Source organism: Pungitius pungitius, chromosome 8 (genome assembly GCF_949316345.1).
Source record: "Pungitius pungitius chromosome 8, fPunPun2.1, whole genome shotgun sequence".
Classification (NCBI taxonomy): Eukaryota; Metazoa; Chordata; class Actinopteri; order Perciformes; family Gasterosteidae; genus Pungitius; species Pungitius pungitius.
In genome coordinates this window covers 11,413,334-11,431,216 of record NC_084907.1, presented here as the reverse complement: position 1 = coordinate 11,431,216, position 17,883 = coordinate 11,413,334, and the positions used below count along the sequence as shown (strand labels likewise).

Sequence of the window (17,883 nt, the reverse complement as noted above, 5' to 3'; positions counted from 1 at the left end):
GTCTACGTTTGGCTACTTGAAGAAGGTTTTGATCATGCCATTGGTCATTAAAGCTGTTCTGAAAGCTTGCTGTTGCCTGACACACCTTTTTTTCTGACCTTTGACTTCCGTCTGTACATCTGCAAATGTTGAATACTTACTTCTTTTCCCTGTCAGGCCTGACTCCAGGAAGGCTTGGTCTTCCATCTCAGGATGCCAGTCCATTGAGTCCCGAACCAATGACACCGGAAGCCCAGTCTCCTTCACAGCCAGACCTCCATGACAACGCCGAGCGCAGACGGTTCTCCGTAGAGGTATTTAGGTTGTCACAGATTTATGTGTTGCCCATCGAGCACTGATTGAAAACTGTCATGGTTCAAGTGATTGTTGAAAGCTTAAAAAATCATCCCCACATAGAAACCAGTTTATTCTCCTGGTCAAACTCTTCCCTCAGAAAAATGTCTTCATCTTCACCTCTGCCAGCTCAATTAGGATGAGTCACCTCAGAAGATTTTATCCTTCCCCTAACCACCAGACCTTTACTTTATTGGAAACGTGAAAGAGCCCTTCCATAAAAAGTCTCCCGGGAATGAGTGTGATTCACTTTGCGTCTGTCTCATGCTCCAAAGCAGTCAGTGGAATGACGCGATAACAGAGGAGAGTGAGAAATAATGTTGCAACAGGAAGTGAGCTTAGAAAATATGGATGGCTTCCATTAACAAGAAAAGGAAAGATACATTATGTTCCCCCTTTCTAATCAAATGGTTTACAATAGATGTAATTGATTAAATAATGGTTCATAGATTAATAAGCAAGTAATAAGTGTAATTTTAAGGTTGCAAGTCTGGGAGAAATCTCTTCAGCTGGTGTGTAGCAGTGTGTTTTTTGCTAGCACTTTTGCTAATTCATCAGTTTCAGTGGTCAGTTCCACCTCCTATCCTCTGGATGAGAGATACATAGCAAAATTGATTAATTAGGTCATTCATATTTACAAGCCCAAACTTGACTTATTGCTGTAGTGGAAGAGCACCTAATCAATTAGTGACTTTTGAACATTAAAAGGCCTTGCGAGTCCATGCCACTCCCACGCTGGGGATATATATTTTGACTAGTTAATTTCTTCTATCAATTAAATAGTTTAGAACTCGTGAGACTCACATTCAGCCTTAGGAAATCAAATCAAAAGGCAAAGTCATGGCAGTCTATAACTTTATAGGAAGCCATTGCGTTTGTAGTTATAGGGAGGGACGAGATTTTCTGTGGCCCAACAAGCATTTTGGCTCCAACATCCAATTGTTTGCACTAAAATAACTATAGTTTGAAAAAGCCAATCTCTTACTCCATCGCCCTCCAGGGCGTCAGTAAACGCATGTCTCTTCCCATGGACATCCGCCTGCCTCCGGAGTTTCTCAAGAAGTTGCAGCTGGAGAGTGAGAACCCAGCGCTCTGCAAACCCATCAGCCGCATGTCTCGGCGTGCTTCCCTGGTATGTGCTTTACATCACTACATATTTATATATCCATTATATACAAGTAACACTAGGCCTGTGTCTTGTGGTTCACTTGTTGTTTAATATGATATTTCATGTCCTATTCATCCGTGTTGTTTGCTTATCTAATCTTACTGAAAATATTGTTGCAGCAAACATGTCGGCCTCTTGTCTCATAGATTACAATCAAACAAGTTAATATCCTCGGTGAAATTGCAGGACCTTTTTTCCTCTCCAAGCTAATTGTAGTATCCCTCCGTGCTATTAAATGTTTTGTCCTCCTTTATTAATATTACAATGCATTTACCAGGTTGGTTCAGTAAATGAGGCTCTGCCACTAGACCAATGTTTGCAAATAGGAGGCTTTGACTGTTTGGTTTGGTTTAATCTGAAAACACAGAATTGTAACGTCTTTTACGATGCCTTTTTCTCCACGCTTGTAGTCCGACATAGGCTTTGGGAAACTGGAGACCTACGTGAAGCTCGGCAAACTGGGCGAGGTATGTCGCTACTTTTACATTTGTCAGAACGGCTGGTGCAGGTCAGCAGGCAGGACTCAGACGCAGAGTTCCAACACAAAAGATTACTTTTAATAAATCCAAAATACGTGGCAAAAACCGCCGACAGGGACCAGGGACATACATCAACATCATGCGAACAGTAAACAATGACGCGACAAAGGGCACCAGGCACACAGGGCTTGAATACACAAGGGAGGTGCAGGTGATTGGACACAGGTGGAAACAATCATCGACACTGCAGACAATCACAGGACAAGGCAGGAAGTGAAACAAGACATGAAACTACAAAATAAAACAGGAAGAAAACCCAAACCGTGACAACATTGAAGTGTTAACATGCGGTAAATGCTCATGTACAATATACCAATGTGTCTTGCATTAGTTGGATGCAATTTGAAAAAAAACACTGTATTCACACTGTGTGGGCTGTTTTACTCTGCATAAATCTATCGGCCCTTCGATGGCTTTAAAGGTTGCACGACACGGCCTGTGCACCTAAAAACCCACAGGACTTATGTGGCAACGGCTGTTGCCTTAAGGAGGAAGGAAGGATTAGTGACAGAAGCTGTGTGCCTCAGTCCCAGTCACAAGGCTCAGCAGCAGATAACGGCGACGCGAGTAAAAGGAGCTTCTTTTGTAGCAATTTGTCACAAATTGTTAACTAGGCACGGTATGGTTTATTTACAATAAAAAAAATGTTTTACAGTCTTTATAAAAGCAAATTGTTTACTACTTTTCCTTGTCTTTATATCTTCAGGGTTTTGCTCTCTTTTCAGCTTGCAAGACCGAGTTAAAACATCGACTACGTAATGACAGGAATTGTAAGCGGTTCAAAACTATGAACAATATAGGATAATCATGAGCTGTGATAAGTCAATAATCAGATATAATCTGACCCTGAGGAATTAAATAAGCATTAAATGAATGGCTTAAATCAATGCCTGTTTAAGAAGCTTATGCTTATTTTCTATGTAACATTACCATGATTACCATTGCTATTGATAAAAAAAATGCCTTACCTTACTTGCTGGTAATTAAGTAACAGCTTGTTAGAATATCAGAATGTCACCTGTGTGTGTATGTGTGTTTATAGGGGACATATGCCACAGTGTTCAAAGGGCGAAGCAAGCTAACAGAAAACCTGGTGGCGTTAAAGGAGATCCGGCTGGAGCACGAGGAGGGAGCACCTTGCACTGCTATCAGAGAAGGTACACACACATTAACAAACATTGTTAAGGGGCCTTGACCACAAAGGCCCGGTCACCTTTAGTGACCAATCGGGGGATTGGGACTGTTAATAAAGCCCTGCCTGAAGATCTACAGCAGCACTCAGGCTTATACGGACTGAAGAGCTCACTGATGTAGGCAGGAGCCTTAAAAACAAGCAGTAAAATCTTTCTAAAGCTCACAGGTAGCTCGCGCAGAGCAGCAAGGATTGGTGTGATGTGGTCGCTTCTCCTTGTAAGGGAGCAGCAGCATTCTGTATCATTTGTAGTCTCTGAATGGTCAGCCTGCTAAAGCCAGAATAGAGTGTGTTGCAATAATCCAGCCTGGAGAACATAACCGCGTGGATGACTCTTTCCAGGTCTGCAGTTGAGAGGAAAGACCTGATTTTCCTTAATTGTCTCAGTTGGGCAAAGCAGATCTGCACAACTATGGTAACCTGAGCGTCAAAGGACAGCACAAAGTCAAAAAGAATGCCCACGTTCCGTGCTTCATGGCAAACATTTGTTGATACTGTACCCAGTCCTGAGCACAGATCAGCAACACAGCTTGTTACTGGGGAGGTGGGTGTAATACTAACAACCTTGCATTTTGAGTCGTTTAACTAAAACTTTAAAATTTACATTCCAATTTCTAATCTCAGCAAGGCAGGACATGATGCAGGAAATGTTAGTGGTACATGGCTTAACAGGGATGAAAAGTTGTGTATCATCTGCGTAAAAATGAAAAAAACGACAAATGATATGCAGGTTCTCAATTCAGGCTAAAAGCAATGTAATCAATGAAGTTCCGAGTCAGCTTTTCAGCACCCTTTCTATTTGGGTGTAGTCCATCATATTTCAAAAGGACAGTCCACGGCAATCCATTCGATAATGTTGATGTGAAGCTTTCAAAAGGTTAAACTTTAGTCCTGATGGCAGTGGAGAAAAAAATTGACGCACACCTCATCACACCAATGCTGCAATCACTATGGCAGCATGTAATTCGAACACTAGATAGAAGTTCAAGCGTAGATACAAAAACCTTTATTTCCCAAGGACCAAGCAATTGAGATTATGATAAACACTGATGCAGTTTGAAATGCAACAACTCATCTCACCTCATTCTGTCCACCCAGTATCCCTACTGAAGAATCTGAAACACGCCAACATCGTCACTCTGCACGACATCATCCACACGGACCGCTGCCTCACTCTGGTGTTTGAGTATCTTGTGAGTACATTGGTAGCTCAGTTTTTTGAAAAGGTGTTGACCACACACAAATTCACTGTGGGGAGATTTTGAGTGTGGACACTGTTGCCATTGTGTCTTCCAGGACAGTGACCTGAAACAGTACTTGGACAACTGTGGAAATCTCATGAGCATGCATAACGTCAAGGTGAGCCAATCGCAATATCCAGGTGTCACCCACTAGTGACTGTGGCCTTGTATTGGTTTATAGCTGTATTGAAAAAGTAGAGACTGAGACCATAAACAGATTTTTTGCAATGTTTACTAAGGGGATAAATCAATTGGAAATTTAGTTGAGAGCCACGTGGTTTACTTGTCAGAAAGCGTGGATGCCGCCTGTCCAAAATGTAAATAATCAGGCAGAATTCCCTTTCTAGCAGGTTGCTTGTTAGCCATGACAGCCTGGAATTCAACTTTTGGAATTTTACATTTAGTTCCATAACTCCACAGGAAGAAGGAGTTAAACCAGTAGACAGGCAACTTCTATTTTAGAAATTTGTATTTCACAAAGATGTCATTCTTTATCCTCAGATATTTATGTTCCAACTTCTGCGGGGTCTGTCCTACTGTCATAAAAGAAAAATCCTCCACAGAGACTTAAAGCCTCAGAACCTGCTTATCAACGACAAGGGAGAGCTGAAACTAGCCGACTTCGGTAGGACAATTTACATAAAACATACGTTAACATGAAATACGAAAAATGCAGACACATGGGAATGAGATAGCAGGGTTAATGTCACAATCGCTTGCTCGCCAATCTTCAGTCCCCATTAATCCAGCACCCTTACTTGTTGTTTCCTAGCAACAGAGTTTTATCAATTTGATCCTGGAAGTGGATAGTTAAACCCACAAGCATACCCGCACTATTTAAGTGATAGTTTTAATTAAAAAGAGTAAGTGAGCTAATCCAACATGTTTCATTGTTAACACAATGAGGCCGTTTAGAGGCTATTATTATTTGAGCTGTTACCGACCACAGCTTATGGGTGTTACAAGCAGCACCAATTTAGACAGCACAATCACTGGTGTTAGGGGGCCCAATACGAGGGGACTGCCCTGACTGCAAGGGAATTGGCAAACTTTCTGTTGAAGCTTTTACATGGGCTCCTACACATTGCATTTTCAAAAGAAGTTGTGCTTTCTAGGGCTTGCCAGGGCCAAGTCCGTCCCTACCAAGACTTACTCCAATGAGGTGGTAACTCTATGGTATCGACCCCCGGATGTGTTGCTGGGCTCTACAGAATACTCCACACCAATCGACATGTGGTGAGTAGATCAATTTGGAAAAATGATGCTTAGTAGACTAACATGAACTTTCCTACCAACAAATACACTGACCCAGTACAATACTACACACACACACCTTCCATGCATGCACTCATCTCCACCACTCTAGCAGCGTTCTGTAAGGACTCCTTTCCGACTACTTGTGGTGTGTGGTGCTTGTGGTGTTCTGTTGTGATGGCCGTGCGGCCCAGAGTGTGACACAGAAACTAATGTCAGAAACTAATATCAAAACATCCATCAAAATAAGAGTCAAGTTTTACTTGGTAAATCAGCTGAATAATTTGAGGATTGTCCAGGACACTCAAGAATCATTCATGCAAAATCTCACAGGTTATTTTAGCAGGGAGTTGAGTCACTTGTCGTAAAATGGAGCATTGCTCATCTGACTCTCTCCTTGTATATTCATGTTCATTAGCAGTCCACCATGGCAAGAAAACCTGCACAGCTCACACAGCTGTTGAACCATTGAGGATTTAATGTCAGACGGCCCTTTGTAAGCTCACCTAGCTACACGTCCTTTTATCAGACCATGCGGGGGCCTGTTGAACATACAGTCCAGCATGAAACCAAAGGCTTCAATGTGCCTACTCACGCTGCACATGTTTGCACTTAAAGTCTCCGCTCTTTGAAGTGTGTGTGTGTGTGTTCTGGATTCAAGGGCTCTTTTTGTTTCGGCCCTGCTCCCTGCATGTTTATCTTATCCCTCCTCTTACAGGGGTATGGGCTGTATCCTGTACGAGATGGCAACGGGTCGTCCCATGTTTCCTGGTGCCACAGTGAAGGAGGAGCTACATTTAGTTTTTAGGCTTCTTGGTAAGATAGCAGCAGATTATGATAATATGCTCCCGGCAAAAGTAATATATGGAGTTAGTACACTGTGCTAATACACATTTGAACTGTATGTATTTGTATTCCAGGTACTCCAACAGAAGATACCTGGCCGGGCATTAGTAGTAATGAGGAATTTAGGTCTTATCTTTTTCCTCAATACAGACCTCAAGCTCTCATCAACCATGTGCCAAGGTAACACTTCCATGTTTTTTTCTTAACATGTACTGGGCTAATTCTTCAATCTGATTGTCTGCAGGATGGTAAAAGACGCCCACTAAAGAGTTCTGGTGAAACTATACTTTATATCGAAAAACAGTATTTTATAATGTTACGTATGGCCTCATTCAGCATTCATAGCAAATAATGGCCAGTAATTAGTCAATATTTCACAATTTTTGTGTGTAATCCGCTTTTGGATTGGAGGAGGTTCAGCCAAGAGACCACTGTTCATTCGTTACTTGCGTACTTCAGTATCAACACTCCTGTGGTTATTTGTACCAAAAATACTGTCTTTTCTGAAAACCTCACTAAGAGGGTTAGACAAATTATTAACTAAAATTAATTTGAAAGATTTGAGATAATTATACGAGTATTAGTTGCTCAATTAGGTACATCATGAAACTTGAAAGCCAGTTCAAATAATGAGAACTGAACTTTTTCTCTGTCTCAGACTGGACACCGAGGGGATTGACCTGCTATCTGCTCTGCTGCTGGTATGATACTAGAACACATGGACCTTCACTCCCCAGATATGGGACTGGCCTGTGATTTCAGAGATGGACTAATCAGCTGCTTTTGTACTGTGATTGCAGTATGACACCAGAAGGAGAATCACCTCTGAAGATGCTCTACGGCACTCTTACTTCCTGAGTCTGGGGAATAATATACACAATTTGGCAGATAGTAAGAAGGAAGCACACACAATCTTTAAAGCCTCTTGGGTGTATGTAAAGTCCAGTTATTCAATATTCTGGGAAAAACATTAACAAAACAGAAATGTTATCTGAAATCCATCCATTCATCTTCACAGCCACCTATCCTTGATATAAGTCATGGGGGGGGGGCTGGAGTCAAAGCACATCAGGCGAGAGGCGGGGTTTGGTCACCATTCAATCCCAGGCCTGACAGAAAGACACACAACCATTCACACCCACAGCTACACACCTACGGGCAATTTAGAGTCACCAATTAACCTAATCCCCAGAGCATGTCTTTGGATTGTGGGAGGAAGCTGTAGTATCTGGAATGAACCCACACCGACACGGAAAGAACATGCAGACTCCACACAGACTCCACTGTGTGTGGTTTGTAGCGGAACCTCAACCAAATAAATTTCCCCAATTTCCCCCATTAAGTGAAACAGCCAAGAATATCTCTGCACTAAATCCATACCTGATACTTTGTCCAACAACCACACATTGTAACAATGCATAGAAGATAAAACTGATGTAACATGGTATTTTATTTTTACAAAATAGAGGTAGAAACGGGATTCAGCCTCATTTACATTAAGGTCCCGTCTTTTTTTTCTCTGCTCCTAAGTCCTTCTCTACTGTCTTTGTTTCAGCTGCCTCAGTGTTTTCCCTCAGAGAGCTCCAGCTCCAGAAGGACCCAGGCCACCGCAGCTCAGTGTTTCAGCCTCTAGGTAAGGTTCCTGCCACTCAACCTCACAATATGTTCTGAGCTTACTACAAGTAATTGCAAGGCCCTCATTTCTTCACATGGTGGGAAGTCGTCTCTACTCTGGTAGGTACAGCATTAGACTTGGTAATGGGTGCATAGTTTCATATTACACAGGATGAGCCTGACAAATAAAAGGTCTATAATAATAATTACAGGATACAAACTTTGAAAGTGTGCTGAAGTCCCGGGAATTTAACAGATTTGAATGCAGCCCTTTTTTCTTCTGGACTGCAACATCTGAAATGTGGACATGTCAGCAGATGTACTTTGGTAATTAGCATCGCTCTTCAAGAAACCGGCATGCAGACTTTGTTCACTTTGACACAACACCACGGACATAAAGCTCAGAAGAACTGAAAAGAACATTTAAATAAACAAGGTGCTGTCTCAATGCAGATGACTATCATCCATTTAAATACTCACTTCATGAGCTCAATCTCAAACTTAAATTCTAACGATGGCTTCATTTTCCTGTGGTTACTCTCAAATGGTGTTGATACAATGTGTTGTGATGTGATTAGTGCTAAAAACAATTCAATAAAATGCCATGGGGAAAAAGTATTTTAAGGAAAAAGCCAGTTATTTCCCCCCAGACAAATATACCATATCATCTGTTTCAAATGTTGCCTGTCAACATTGAGTAATCATCCTTTTCCAATTTGCCAATCTGCAGGTCGAGGAAAGAACCGAAGGCAAAGCATCTTCTAGAGGACTCAGGAGCATCAGAGCCACGAAGAGACGGGAAGCTGCCTTTCCCAGACCACAGCACAGAGGCCAAGACAGTTCAGCACTGTTCTGCGAGCATGTTCACCTACGTTACGTCTCATTTCCAAGGCAGCTGACCATGAAGACACAAATGGTTTCTCACTATATACTTGTGTTGCATTAGACTTAGCTGAGATACACTCTCCCTCCACACACATAGCCTGCAGTACATATTTGCACACATTTGCACAATCACCGACAGTGAATACTTTTCCATGACTCAGTTGCACACACCAGTGATTTATTGATAGAGACAAACAAAGATCTCAACCATAAGGTTCTAAACTAAACCCGTCTTGCATACACATGCATGAAGTGTGTGTAGTTTCCAGCCAGAGCACACCCAGGGCTCTGGCCATTCAAGGTAGCGACCATATCTGGAGCCATCATTCAGTCTCAGCTGTAAAGACAAAAGGTTTGTGGTGCAAGTTGAGATCAGTTCAAATGTGGTCAGCTTGTTTCCAAAAAGTACTGAGGGTTTACCGTACTAAAGTTTAGGCTTTTTTCCAAACAACCCAAACGCTTGAGAAGGCTGGCATGTTACGTTTCTCCAAACTATACTTTTCTAGACCAAAAGAGACGTAACAACTAACGTGACAACCGTAGCAACAGAACTTCCGTAAAGAATTAACGACCGGCCGAAGCGGCCTTTCATACATATCTTTTCTTAGCAACCGTTACAATGATACGCAAGTGTGAGGTCAAAGGTACATTTTGGTTTCACACAAAAAATAGTCTAAAATTACAATGATTTTAATGAAGTAATAACAAATTACACTACACCGTTAATTGCATTTATATCAATTTTATTTCCTGACAATAAAATCAGAAAGTATTACTGAAAGTTATTGATGTAAAATCCTGAGGATTTTCTGTCATACCAGAATAACAAATAAAAAAAAACATTTTCACATATTTAATGTAAAAAATAATATTAAATGTTTAAAAAGGACTCAAAGTTACCTTGTGTTTCTTAAACCTCCAAATTAACAGAAGAAACTTGGCAATAGTAGCTAGGGCCTTGCATGCTAACAGGCACTTTCTTGATAACGAGAGAGTTTGTTAGCTATAAATGAGCTGACGGGAGAATCTAAGGAGCCAATGATGCTAAGCCAGCCAAGACCAATATGGCAGCAATGGGCACGTTGGGTCATCCAGAAGTCTTAGAGTTGCATATACACAAGGACTACAAACACTGAAAAAGTAGTGCATTGTTCATTTACACAACTTCTACTAACAAAAAAACAGACATTGAACCTACAATGAAATCTGATATCCTCATGGACATAATATGTTGTAAAATGGATACATGTCGAAGGCCTTGCTGCATTCTTTCAACTCAGTGTGGGGTTGTGTTCCAGTGTTAAGAGCTCACATTCACTCCAGTTTTTGAAGTTGCCTTAGTAAACTGCATGAAATGTTGGCTTTGTGAAGAATATATATTCAATCTAGTGTAGCCAATAAGGCATTTGCTTTGTGTGTGTAAATTACTCACAGCGAGTCTATGTATTTCTTAGTCTCCTATTTGCACAAACCAAAAGTGTCCTCTGCTTCCTTCCCTTTGCGTCTTATATGGCTTCATGACATACCAAAAGCCCTTAACCCTAGAACCAGTAAACTGGGAAAGTATGTCTAACAATAACTTTCTGGTAGCAAATTTCCCTCAGTAGTACTCACCACTACCCCTTACATCTTGCACATCTTTGTTGCGATGGAGCATCTTTTGGCTCTGTGTCTATAATTAGCAGTGCAGATGTAGAAAGTCTACTTAACTGCAGAAGTAAAACTTTTAAATCAACCTTCTACAATGTCCTTCGTAGTCCCCTTAGGTTACGCATACTGTTTGCCATAGAAGATGAATCGCTCTCCCAACACAATAGTGATGGGGCTCTCGGCAAAGTGGCACCATCCTCTGGCCTTACTCCCTCCCCATCCGCGTTACATAAGTGGACATCCCAAGTCAGTCAGAGGCCAAATTACTTGCATTTTATCTTAACGCAGAAGGTTTGATTGTGGGAAATGTTTTATCACTCGGTTAATGTAGCAAAACGATTAGATGTAGTTTATAGGAAACAACAAATACTTTAATACTTCAGGATGTAAAACTGTTGCAGTTAGGATTATACAACAAAACTACTTGGCTAGGGTTAGAAACGTCTGTTACATAAAACATTAAATATCTTTCTTAGTAGATGGATAGAAAAAATATCTGAACATTTTCTTTCACAGAACATTACCACCTAAGGTCCCCTGAGTAAAGGTCCTGTGTTTATTTGACCCATGCCCCGCCCATCCCTCGCACCCTAAGCCGAGAATTCCCCCCTAATGCTAAGCGATCGGTTCGAACGTCTCATGTTTTACTATGGAGTGGGCTAAACGCCTGTTGCATTTCATGTAGACGCTAAAGGGTGGCTTCATGGTACCAAACATGCCAAGCCAACTGACCAAGCGGCGGTATTTGACTCCTTGGAAGTAAGACCAAGCAGCCAAAGTGACCAAAGCAGACTGTTTTACGTTACCCCAGCTTTCACCTGTATTGTTTGTGCAGCTCAGGGGAGGACATCATTGTTTGATAAAAGGGGCACAATGGCAGAAAGATTGTTCTACCTCTGAAAGTAACTAAAGACAGAATCATGTTGGGACCATTCAAACCTCTGATCACCTGTAAGTGAGTGCAAGCGAAGTTGAAGGCAACAGGGAGAGAAATTTAGGACAAAACACGCCGAGACCTCAGATGGATCTCTAGCTGTGGATGTTACACTTCCAACCTCCTCCTTCCTTCCCTCAGCGGCAGAAGTATTACTGTTTGTTTAGTTGTGGTAAATGATGCTATTTTAAGTACTGTAATGAAAAATAAATAATATATATGTATTTTAACAGATGTTTCCATTTTTCTCAGTGAGTTTTTTGCCGTTAAAATGATAGAACACTGTATTTAAGATTAAATAAGGAAGATGTTTAAATGTTTTATAAAAGATACAATTTAGATTTTGTATGACATGTGATATTTTGCGTGATTTTGTCTACACTGTTACAAAATGAGAAATTTGATGTAATGTGACCGCGAACAGGCATATAATTGGTGGAACAATGGATTTGCTAATTAATAAATAGACTGTTGAAATTCTGGCACACACTTGCCTCGTCATTGTTTTTTGCCTTTGGCTTCTTATGTAGACAGAATTTAGTTGTGGAACGATACCGTACAAAGGCAGGTGTAAAGTGACATACGTGGACACAAGATGGTGCTATCGGCCTACTGCACGTCACCCGACCTTTTTATATCGATGCAGAGCAGAGGATAGAAGGCAACCAAAGTAATGTTAGGAGAAATTATAATGTGTGAGTATGACGAGTGGTAGAATTATAGTTTGCATGTTATTCACTATTAGTTATTATATTTATATGGTAGAATAATTTCTGTAATATATTATTTGAACGCATTCTACATCTTGTTTTATTTATTTATTTTGCATGAAATCTTCCTCAATAGGTTTCTTTTTTCTGAACATTTTTTCTCCTTTCAGGCTCAAGTCCTGCGTGGCAACCATTTGATTTTGGACTTTATAAAAGCAGTCAATTGCCAAGGGGAGAGACAAGCTGAATCTTACAAAGGAATATTTGTCCTCATTACCCAAACCAAAAAAATGCAAAATGTCTTGCAATGCAGTCCAAATCAAGTTTGTAAGTGCAAATATATAACATGAGAATACATTATTTGCTAGTTTTGTGTTAGTCAGTTTTTTTTACATGGGCTATGTGAGGTAAAAGAATGTAACATAGCATGGAAAAAAATTTTTGGCCCAGCTACAGCATTATTCATTTTTTATGACAACTAAAAGATTACTTGAGCGACAAAATGTTTCTCTAACCAAGATAATAAAATCATACTGTTGGATGACAAAAAGTCAAATTAACATCCTTTTACTTAAAAAACGTATTTAAAATATCCAGTCCTATTTTTTAAACGGATGGATTATTGCGCATATCATAGAAAGATGTCATATAAATGGCAAAATAGTGTGCAATAAAACCTTATAGTATAACATACCAAATAAATAAAAGATGGTTGTAGAGAACATAAAATGCTGTAAGATACCATAATATGGTTTGCCACAAAATATTAGATATTGGTTTGCCACAACATATGATATGTGAGTGATTCGAATATGACTTGATTACAACCCTATTTTTAGAATGAACAGAAATCCAAGTAGAGGAGGCGTGGTCATTTACAGGTGAGCACAATTTACTTATTCTATTTATATTCATTAGGGAATTACGATAAGATATTTTAAAAAAAACGTTGTTTCTAGCCACTGGCCCTTTCTCTATTTGTACAGTACCAAGTACTGTTCTAGTTCAACAGTCGCGGCCCTTTCTCTGTGGGTGTGTCTGAATTCTGTAGGCTGCAACCTTAAGGAAGCATTCGTCCCTTTGGCTGCGACTTGGATGCCCCATTCCGACGGCATGCATCCCCCAGGAGGCGATTTGGAGGACCCATCTAATATATCCTTTGCGGCCCAGTTCATCACATCATGCAGTGCGGGCCGACGAGGATTTAATTATTTAATTTATTCAGAACGGAGGCAGGTGAGCAAGCGGAGTTCACTCTTAAATGTAACGTTAAGTAATGTTATTTACTCAAATATCTACCGAAAGAAATATTATATTATATAACATCACATCTTAGCTCATAAATTCGCTTAATTTACGTCATCAATGGTGTATTTTTAAATACACATACGACCTGAGAAACTGCTCTCCGTTTATTAACTATTAACATTAACTCTGTCCTGCTGCCCGTAATATCTTAAGGTTACAGTAAGATTAGCTAGTAGAAGTTAATAATTGAGTTTTCTGCTATTGTTTTTATTAGGTATTGATTCATTTCCTCTGTTTTAAGATTGTAATATGAGGACCCAGCACATATTGATTGCAAGGGCTGGCTCCTCATGAGGCCTCTGATTTGAGGCCCTTTCTCAATATGCGTGCTTGTGTCCTCCTGGACTTCTGAAACGTGATCAGTCACACCACTTTTAATCCATTGTCAGAAATTGTTTGTTCACTGGCAACGTTGAGTTTGTTTGAGGGCAGTTTGGATTCATTACTTCATGTTTGAATTGAACTTAAACGTTCATGATATATAAGGTAAATTTAAAACCATCATGCCCACTGTGTGCAGCAGGCATTTCAAACACATTTTAGAGTATTTTGTTCAGTATAGAATTGTCACTTCTCCACCTGGATGACGTCGTACAGCAGCGTGAAACTGAGAGAGTGGGCGGTACCTTCAGGACATCCGCCAATCAGCGCCGCGTCCGTTTATCGTCCAACTGACAGGAGACTGTAAAGTGCCCCGAATGAGACTCCCACGTAGCTGTTACCGGGAAGAGTCCTTTCGTCTGATACAATTCCTCGGCGTAAACGGGCGGCTAGTTGCTGCTTCGAGAGCCCGACATTCTCTGAGAAGGACCGACATGACGCTGCTAGACGAGCGGATCTCGTCGCTGTTCAAAATCCACTGGCGAATAACTCTCACCTACTGGAGTGCGTTGTTCAGCTTCGGCCTGTGCATCGCCTTTCTGGGACCAACCGTCCTGGACCTGAGGTGTCAGACCCAGTCCACGCTGCAGCAGATCACCTGGGTCTTCTTCTCCCAACAGTTGTTCCTGATGGTGGGCAGCATCCTGGGAGGACTCTTCAAGAAGACGTGAGTGGGATGTCCGGCGGTCTGGCAGGGGGCTGCTCCACCGTGTCTTGATCTTGATCACATCCGAAAGATTGTAACATTCCCATAGTATTCCCATAGAGAGTCATTTTGTGCGCGTTAGTTTGTAGTCGTGCTAGTATGTCTCTAACAGCTCAACACAACAAATACAAATTATCTCACTAACAATTTTCGATGGTCATTTCAATATTTTGTCCCTTCCAAAAGTTCAAGCCCAGTTTGAATTATAATATATCTTTATGCCATAGGAAACATTCCTATTTGTTTTGTTAAATGAATATGATATTTCACAGCAGGAATGAGATAAAAAGCATGGGGCCGTAGTACATTAAAAAATGAATAACATACCTAGCAGGGCAAAAAATGGTTTGTAAAAATACATACACTATAATATTTTGAGATACAATTGAAAGGAAATCTTATTGAAATCTGAAATTTAAAGTTTCCTTGGAGACATGAGAAAATCCCTGACCTTGAGTTTGAATACTTAATACGATTGACAACATTTGTGGGTTTGAAGTATTTCAATGAACACTTTTAACTTTGAAAGTTACACTGTGTTCCCAATTTGATTAGCAAATCCAAAACATTCAAATGCCGCACTGGTTGTTCCAGGTCAGTGCCTTCATATATTAAGCACCCAGTCAACCGTTTCTGTGAGTGTGTACATGGAGAGGTCAGGTTTTGCTGACGGCAATGCATTTAGCCGTAAAGAAATGTGTTCACAAACTAAAGTATTTGACAAATTGGACTCTTGCCTGATGGTTGCTCTGCATGTAAATTAAAAAGTCAGGGGATCCCCAAAGTTATTACAAGTAATCAGTAGGAGGCGCTCAATTGTATAAAATACATAAAGTAAATGTCAAGAACGCCCATGACTGTTGAGACAGAATCACTCAAATTGAAGTTAGAAAGGATCATTCATTTTGGTACCAGTGCACTCTGTTCATTATATATTGAAACATTTCACCGGATAATTTGAAAAAATGTATCAGCTTGCAGTGTTCGAGGGAAGACATGGTTGAGTCTGTAGAATGAATACTGAATGAATGAATATAAAGCACTGTGTATAAAACGTCACAGACTACAATGCGGTGGACAAACAGGCATAATGTGGTTTATGTAGCAATTACTTCCTACATCCACACACTAAATGCGCTTGCGCTCTTACATTTCCGGTCTGTGGGTGAAAAAAAAACTAAAAGTTTCCTACGACAAGGTCAAAAGGAGAGTGGAAAGTTGGCAAGAAAGGAGCATACAAGGTTAAGATAATCTGGAGATATGTTAAATAAGTGGTAATGGGGCAGCAGACCATCAAGGTCACTTTACTGCAGGAACAAAAATAAACTGGAAATTCCCTTTTTTAGTCAGCCTTGTTTCAGTTACAGTATTGAAAAAACATAATAACTGACAACAAACTTAAATCTTCTGTTTATTCCTCCCCCAGACTCCCGTGCTCGCTCTTAGCCCTCTTCTGCTGCACTCTCATCATCTCGTTTGTGTTTGCTGTCATACCTCTCTGTAACCATGTGTTACTGCTGTCTGTCGCCATGGCGATCGCTGGCTTAGCCATGGGAGTGATTGACACGCTTGCCTGCCTCCAGCTGGTGAAGCTGTACCAGAAGGACTCTGCCATGTTCCTCCAGGTCAGAAGCGGGGAGCGATGGAAGGGGGGTAGCGATAGCTGTTAATGAGTGTGTACACTGTATGATACAAACATATCTACAATGCAAAAACACATTTCTAATTACTTCTGGTTCGTTGACTTGATGAGAAAGTAAAGACACTACAGAGATTGAAACCTGCATTAATCCATATTTTAATCCCAACAATAGTTCACATATCTACTGTATATGTATTAATGTCTGAAGCCTTTTAATAGCACTTTGAGTAGGTTGACTTCAATGGTGATTCGGTTTCAGTGCACTCATACATTTTGTATTCACCAGAGAAGAAACCAAACATTTAGTGGTCCAGATCCTCACTATGGTCTCTAGGCCTAAGTCAGTCATTGACTGCAAAGGATTTTGCAATAATTCATTAAAAAGTATTAATCCAAATTATGCTAATTTCAGTCTTGAGGGCACTCATGTCTGCACTGACAGCATACATCTACATAGCATACACAATTGATTCATTTCAAATCCATTGTTGTTGTGCACACATCAAAATAGTGTCATTGTCTGCCCGTAGGCCCTGCATTTCTTCAGCGGCCTGGGAGCTCTTGTCAGCCCCCTGGTGGCCGATCCTTTTCTGGCAGAGGACAGCTGTGTCCTGGGTGCCAACTGGACCGCCAACTCATCCTCTCCCTCAGATCTACAGCACCTGCGCAGCAGCATGGCCGGGCACGGAGCAACTATAGGCAACGTCTCCCAGTATCCTCTGCATACCGAAGGTGTAGTTGTCACCCAGGTGTCGTTCGCTTTTTGGATCATGGCTCTTATCAATGTGAGTTTTGTTTGCTTGTGTCATGTATTTGATTACATGAATGGGTACAAAGCCTGCTAGTATACATATAGGTTTACCATAAATGCGTAATACCTTTAAATGAGCAAATAACAGTTTCATGAGTAACTTTTGATCATGAGTTTTTCATGTGTTCCATCGGCTAGAATCTGTAAAAGCTCTGCTTATGTTAAGGGTGTGGTAATGATTAATAGTTACTAGCTCAATCAGACTTGCGATTGTCTTCATTTTAACATTTTAAAGACAATAAACAATTGTTTTGACATTTAGTTAAAAGTTCCTGCCTAATCAAATCAACTCAGATCGCTCCTTGCACCTTTAGGCCAGCGGGGAAGACTAAAACTCAGCAACATAATTGTGGACCAAAATCAGACAATTTAGTGTGTCAATTACCAAAATGGAGAGAAATGCAAAAAGTAATTTCTTAAAGTGGACATGAATTGAAAATAACACTGTGATAGGTGAACTGGTCCCCCCAGGGTGGTACTTGTTGCGGACGCGCGCTCTCTATGTCCGCTGGTGCGAGGGTGAACTCACATCCGTGTATGCGCGCACGTGTCAGGGCAAAACTGCCATGAGCAACGATATCATACTCACTGGGGGTGGCGCTTGGGAAGGCGGGGGATGTTCACACAGACAACCTAAGAAAAATAATTTGCTTTATAACATCAAAGCAT

General features: G+C 40.8%; 2 protein-coding genes across 4 annotated transcripts in view; both read left to right on the top strand.

Moving 5' to 3' along the window:
• cdk18 (cyclin dependent kinase 18) overlaps positions 1–12,141 on the top strand; it is a 39,156-nt gene extending 27,015 nt beyond the window's left edge. For all 3 annotated transcript variants that reach the window (XM_037490170.2, XM_062563781.1, XM_037490173.2), the window contains 14 exons: positions 157–293; positions 1,334–1,465; positions 1,912–1,968; positions 3,083–3,197; positions 4,331–4,425; positions 4,529–4,591; positions 4,975–5,098; positions 5,589–5,709; positions 6,446–6,543; positions 6,648–6,753; positions 7,232–7,274; positions 7,374–7,464; positions 8,129–8,206; positions 8,918–12,141. In XM_037490170.2, coding sequence (XP_037346067.1) covers positions 157–293; positions 1,334–1,465; positions 1,912–1,968; positions 3,083–3,197; positions 4,331–4,425; positions 4,529–4,591; positions 4,975–5,098; positions 5,589–5,709; positions 6,446–6,543; positions 6,648–6,753; positions 7,232–7,274; positions 7,374–7,464; positions 8,129–8,206; positions 8,918–8,952 — 1,295 coding nt within the window. In that variant the 3' untranslated portion in view covers positions 8,953–12,141. The remainder of the gene's footprint in view (positions 1–156; positions 294–1,333; positions 1,466–1,911; positions 1,969–3,082; positions 3,198–4,330; positions 4,426–4,528; positions 4,592–4,974; positions 5,099–5,588; positions 5,710–6,445; positions 6,544–6,647; positions 6,754–7,231; positions 7,275–7,373; positions 7,465–8,128; positions 8,207–8,917) is intronic.
• A 2,245-nt stretch (positions 12,142–14,386) lies between these two features.
• The window catches only part of mfsd4aa (major facilitator superfamily domain containing 4Aa), a 189,215-nt gene continuing 185,718 nt past the window's right edge, over positions 14,387–17,883 (top strand). The window contains exons 1-3 of the mRNA XM_037491007.2: positions 14,387–14,722; positions 16,188–16,386; positions 16,934–17,188. Of these exons, the coding sequence (XP_037346904.1) occupies positions 14,490–14,722; positions 16,188–16,386; positions 16,934–17,188 (687 nt within the window). The 5' untranslated portion in view covers positions 14,387–14,489. The remainder of the gene's footprint in view (positions 14,723–16,187; positions 16,387–16,933; positions 17,189–17,883) is intronic.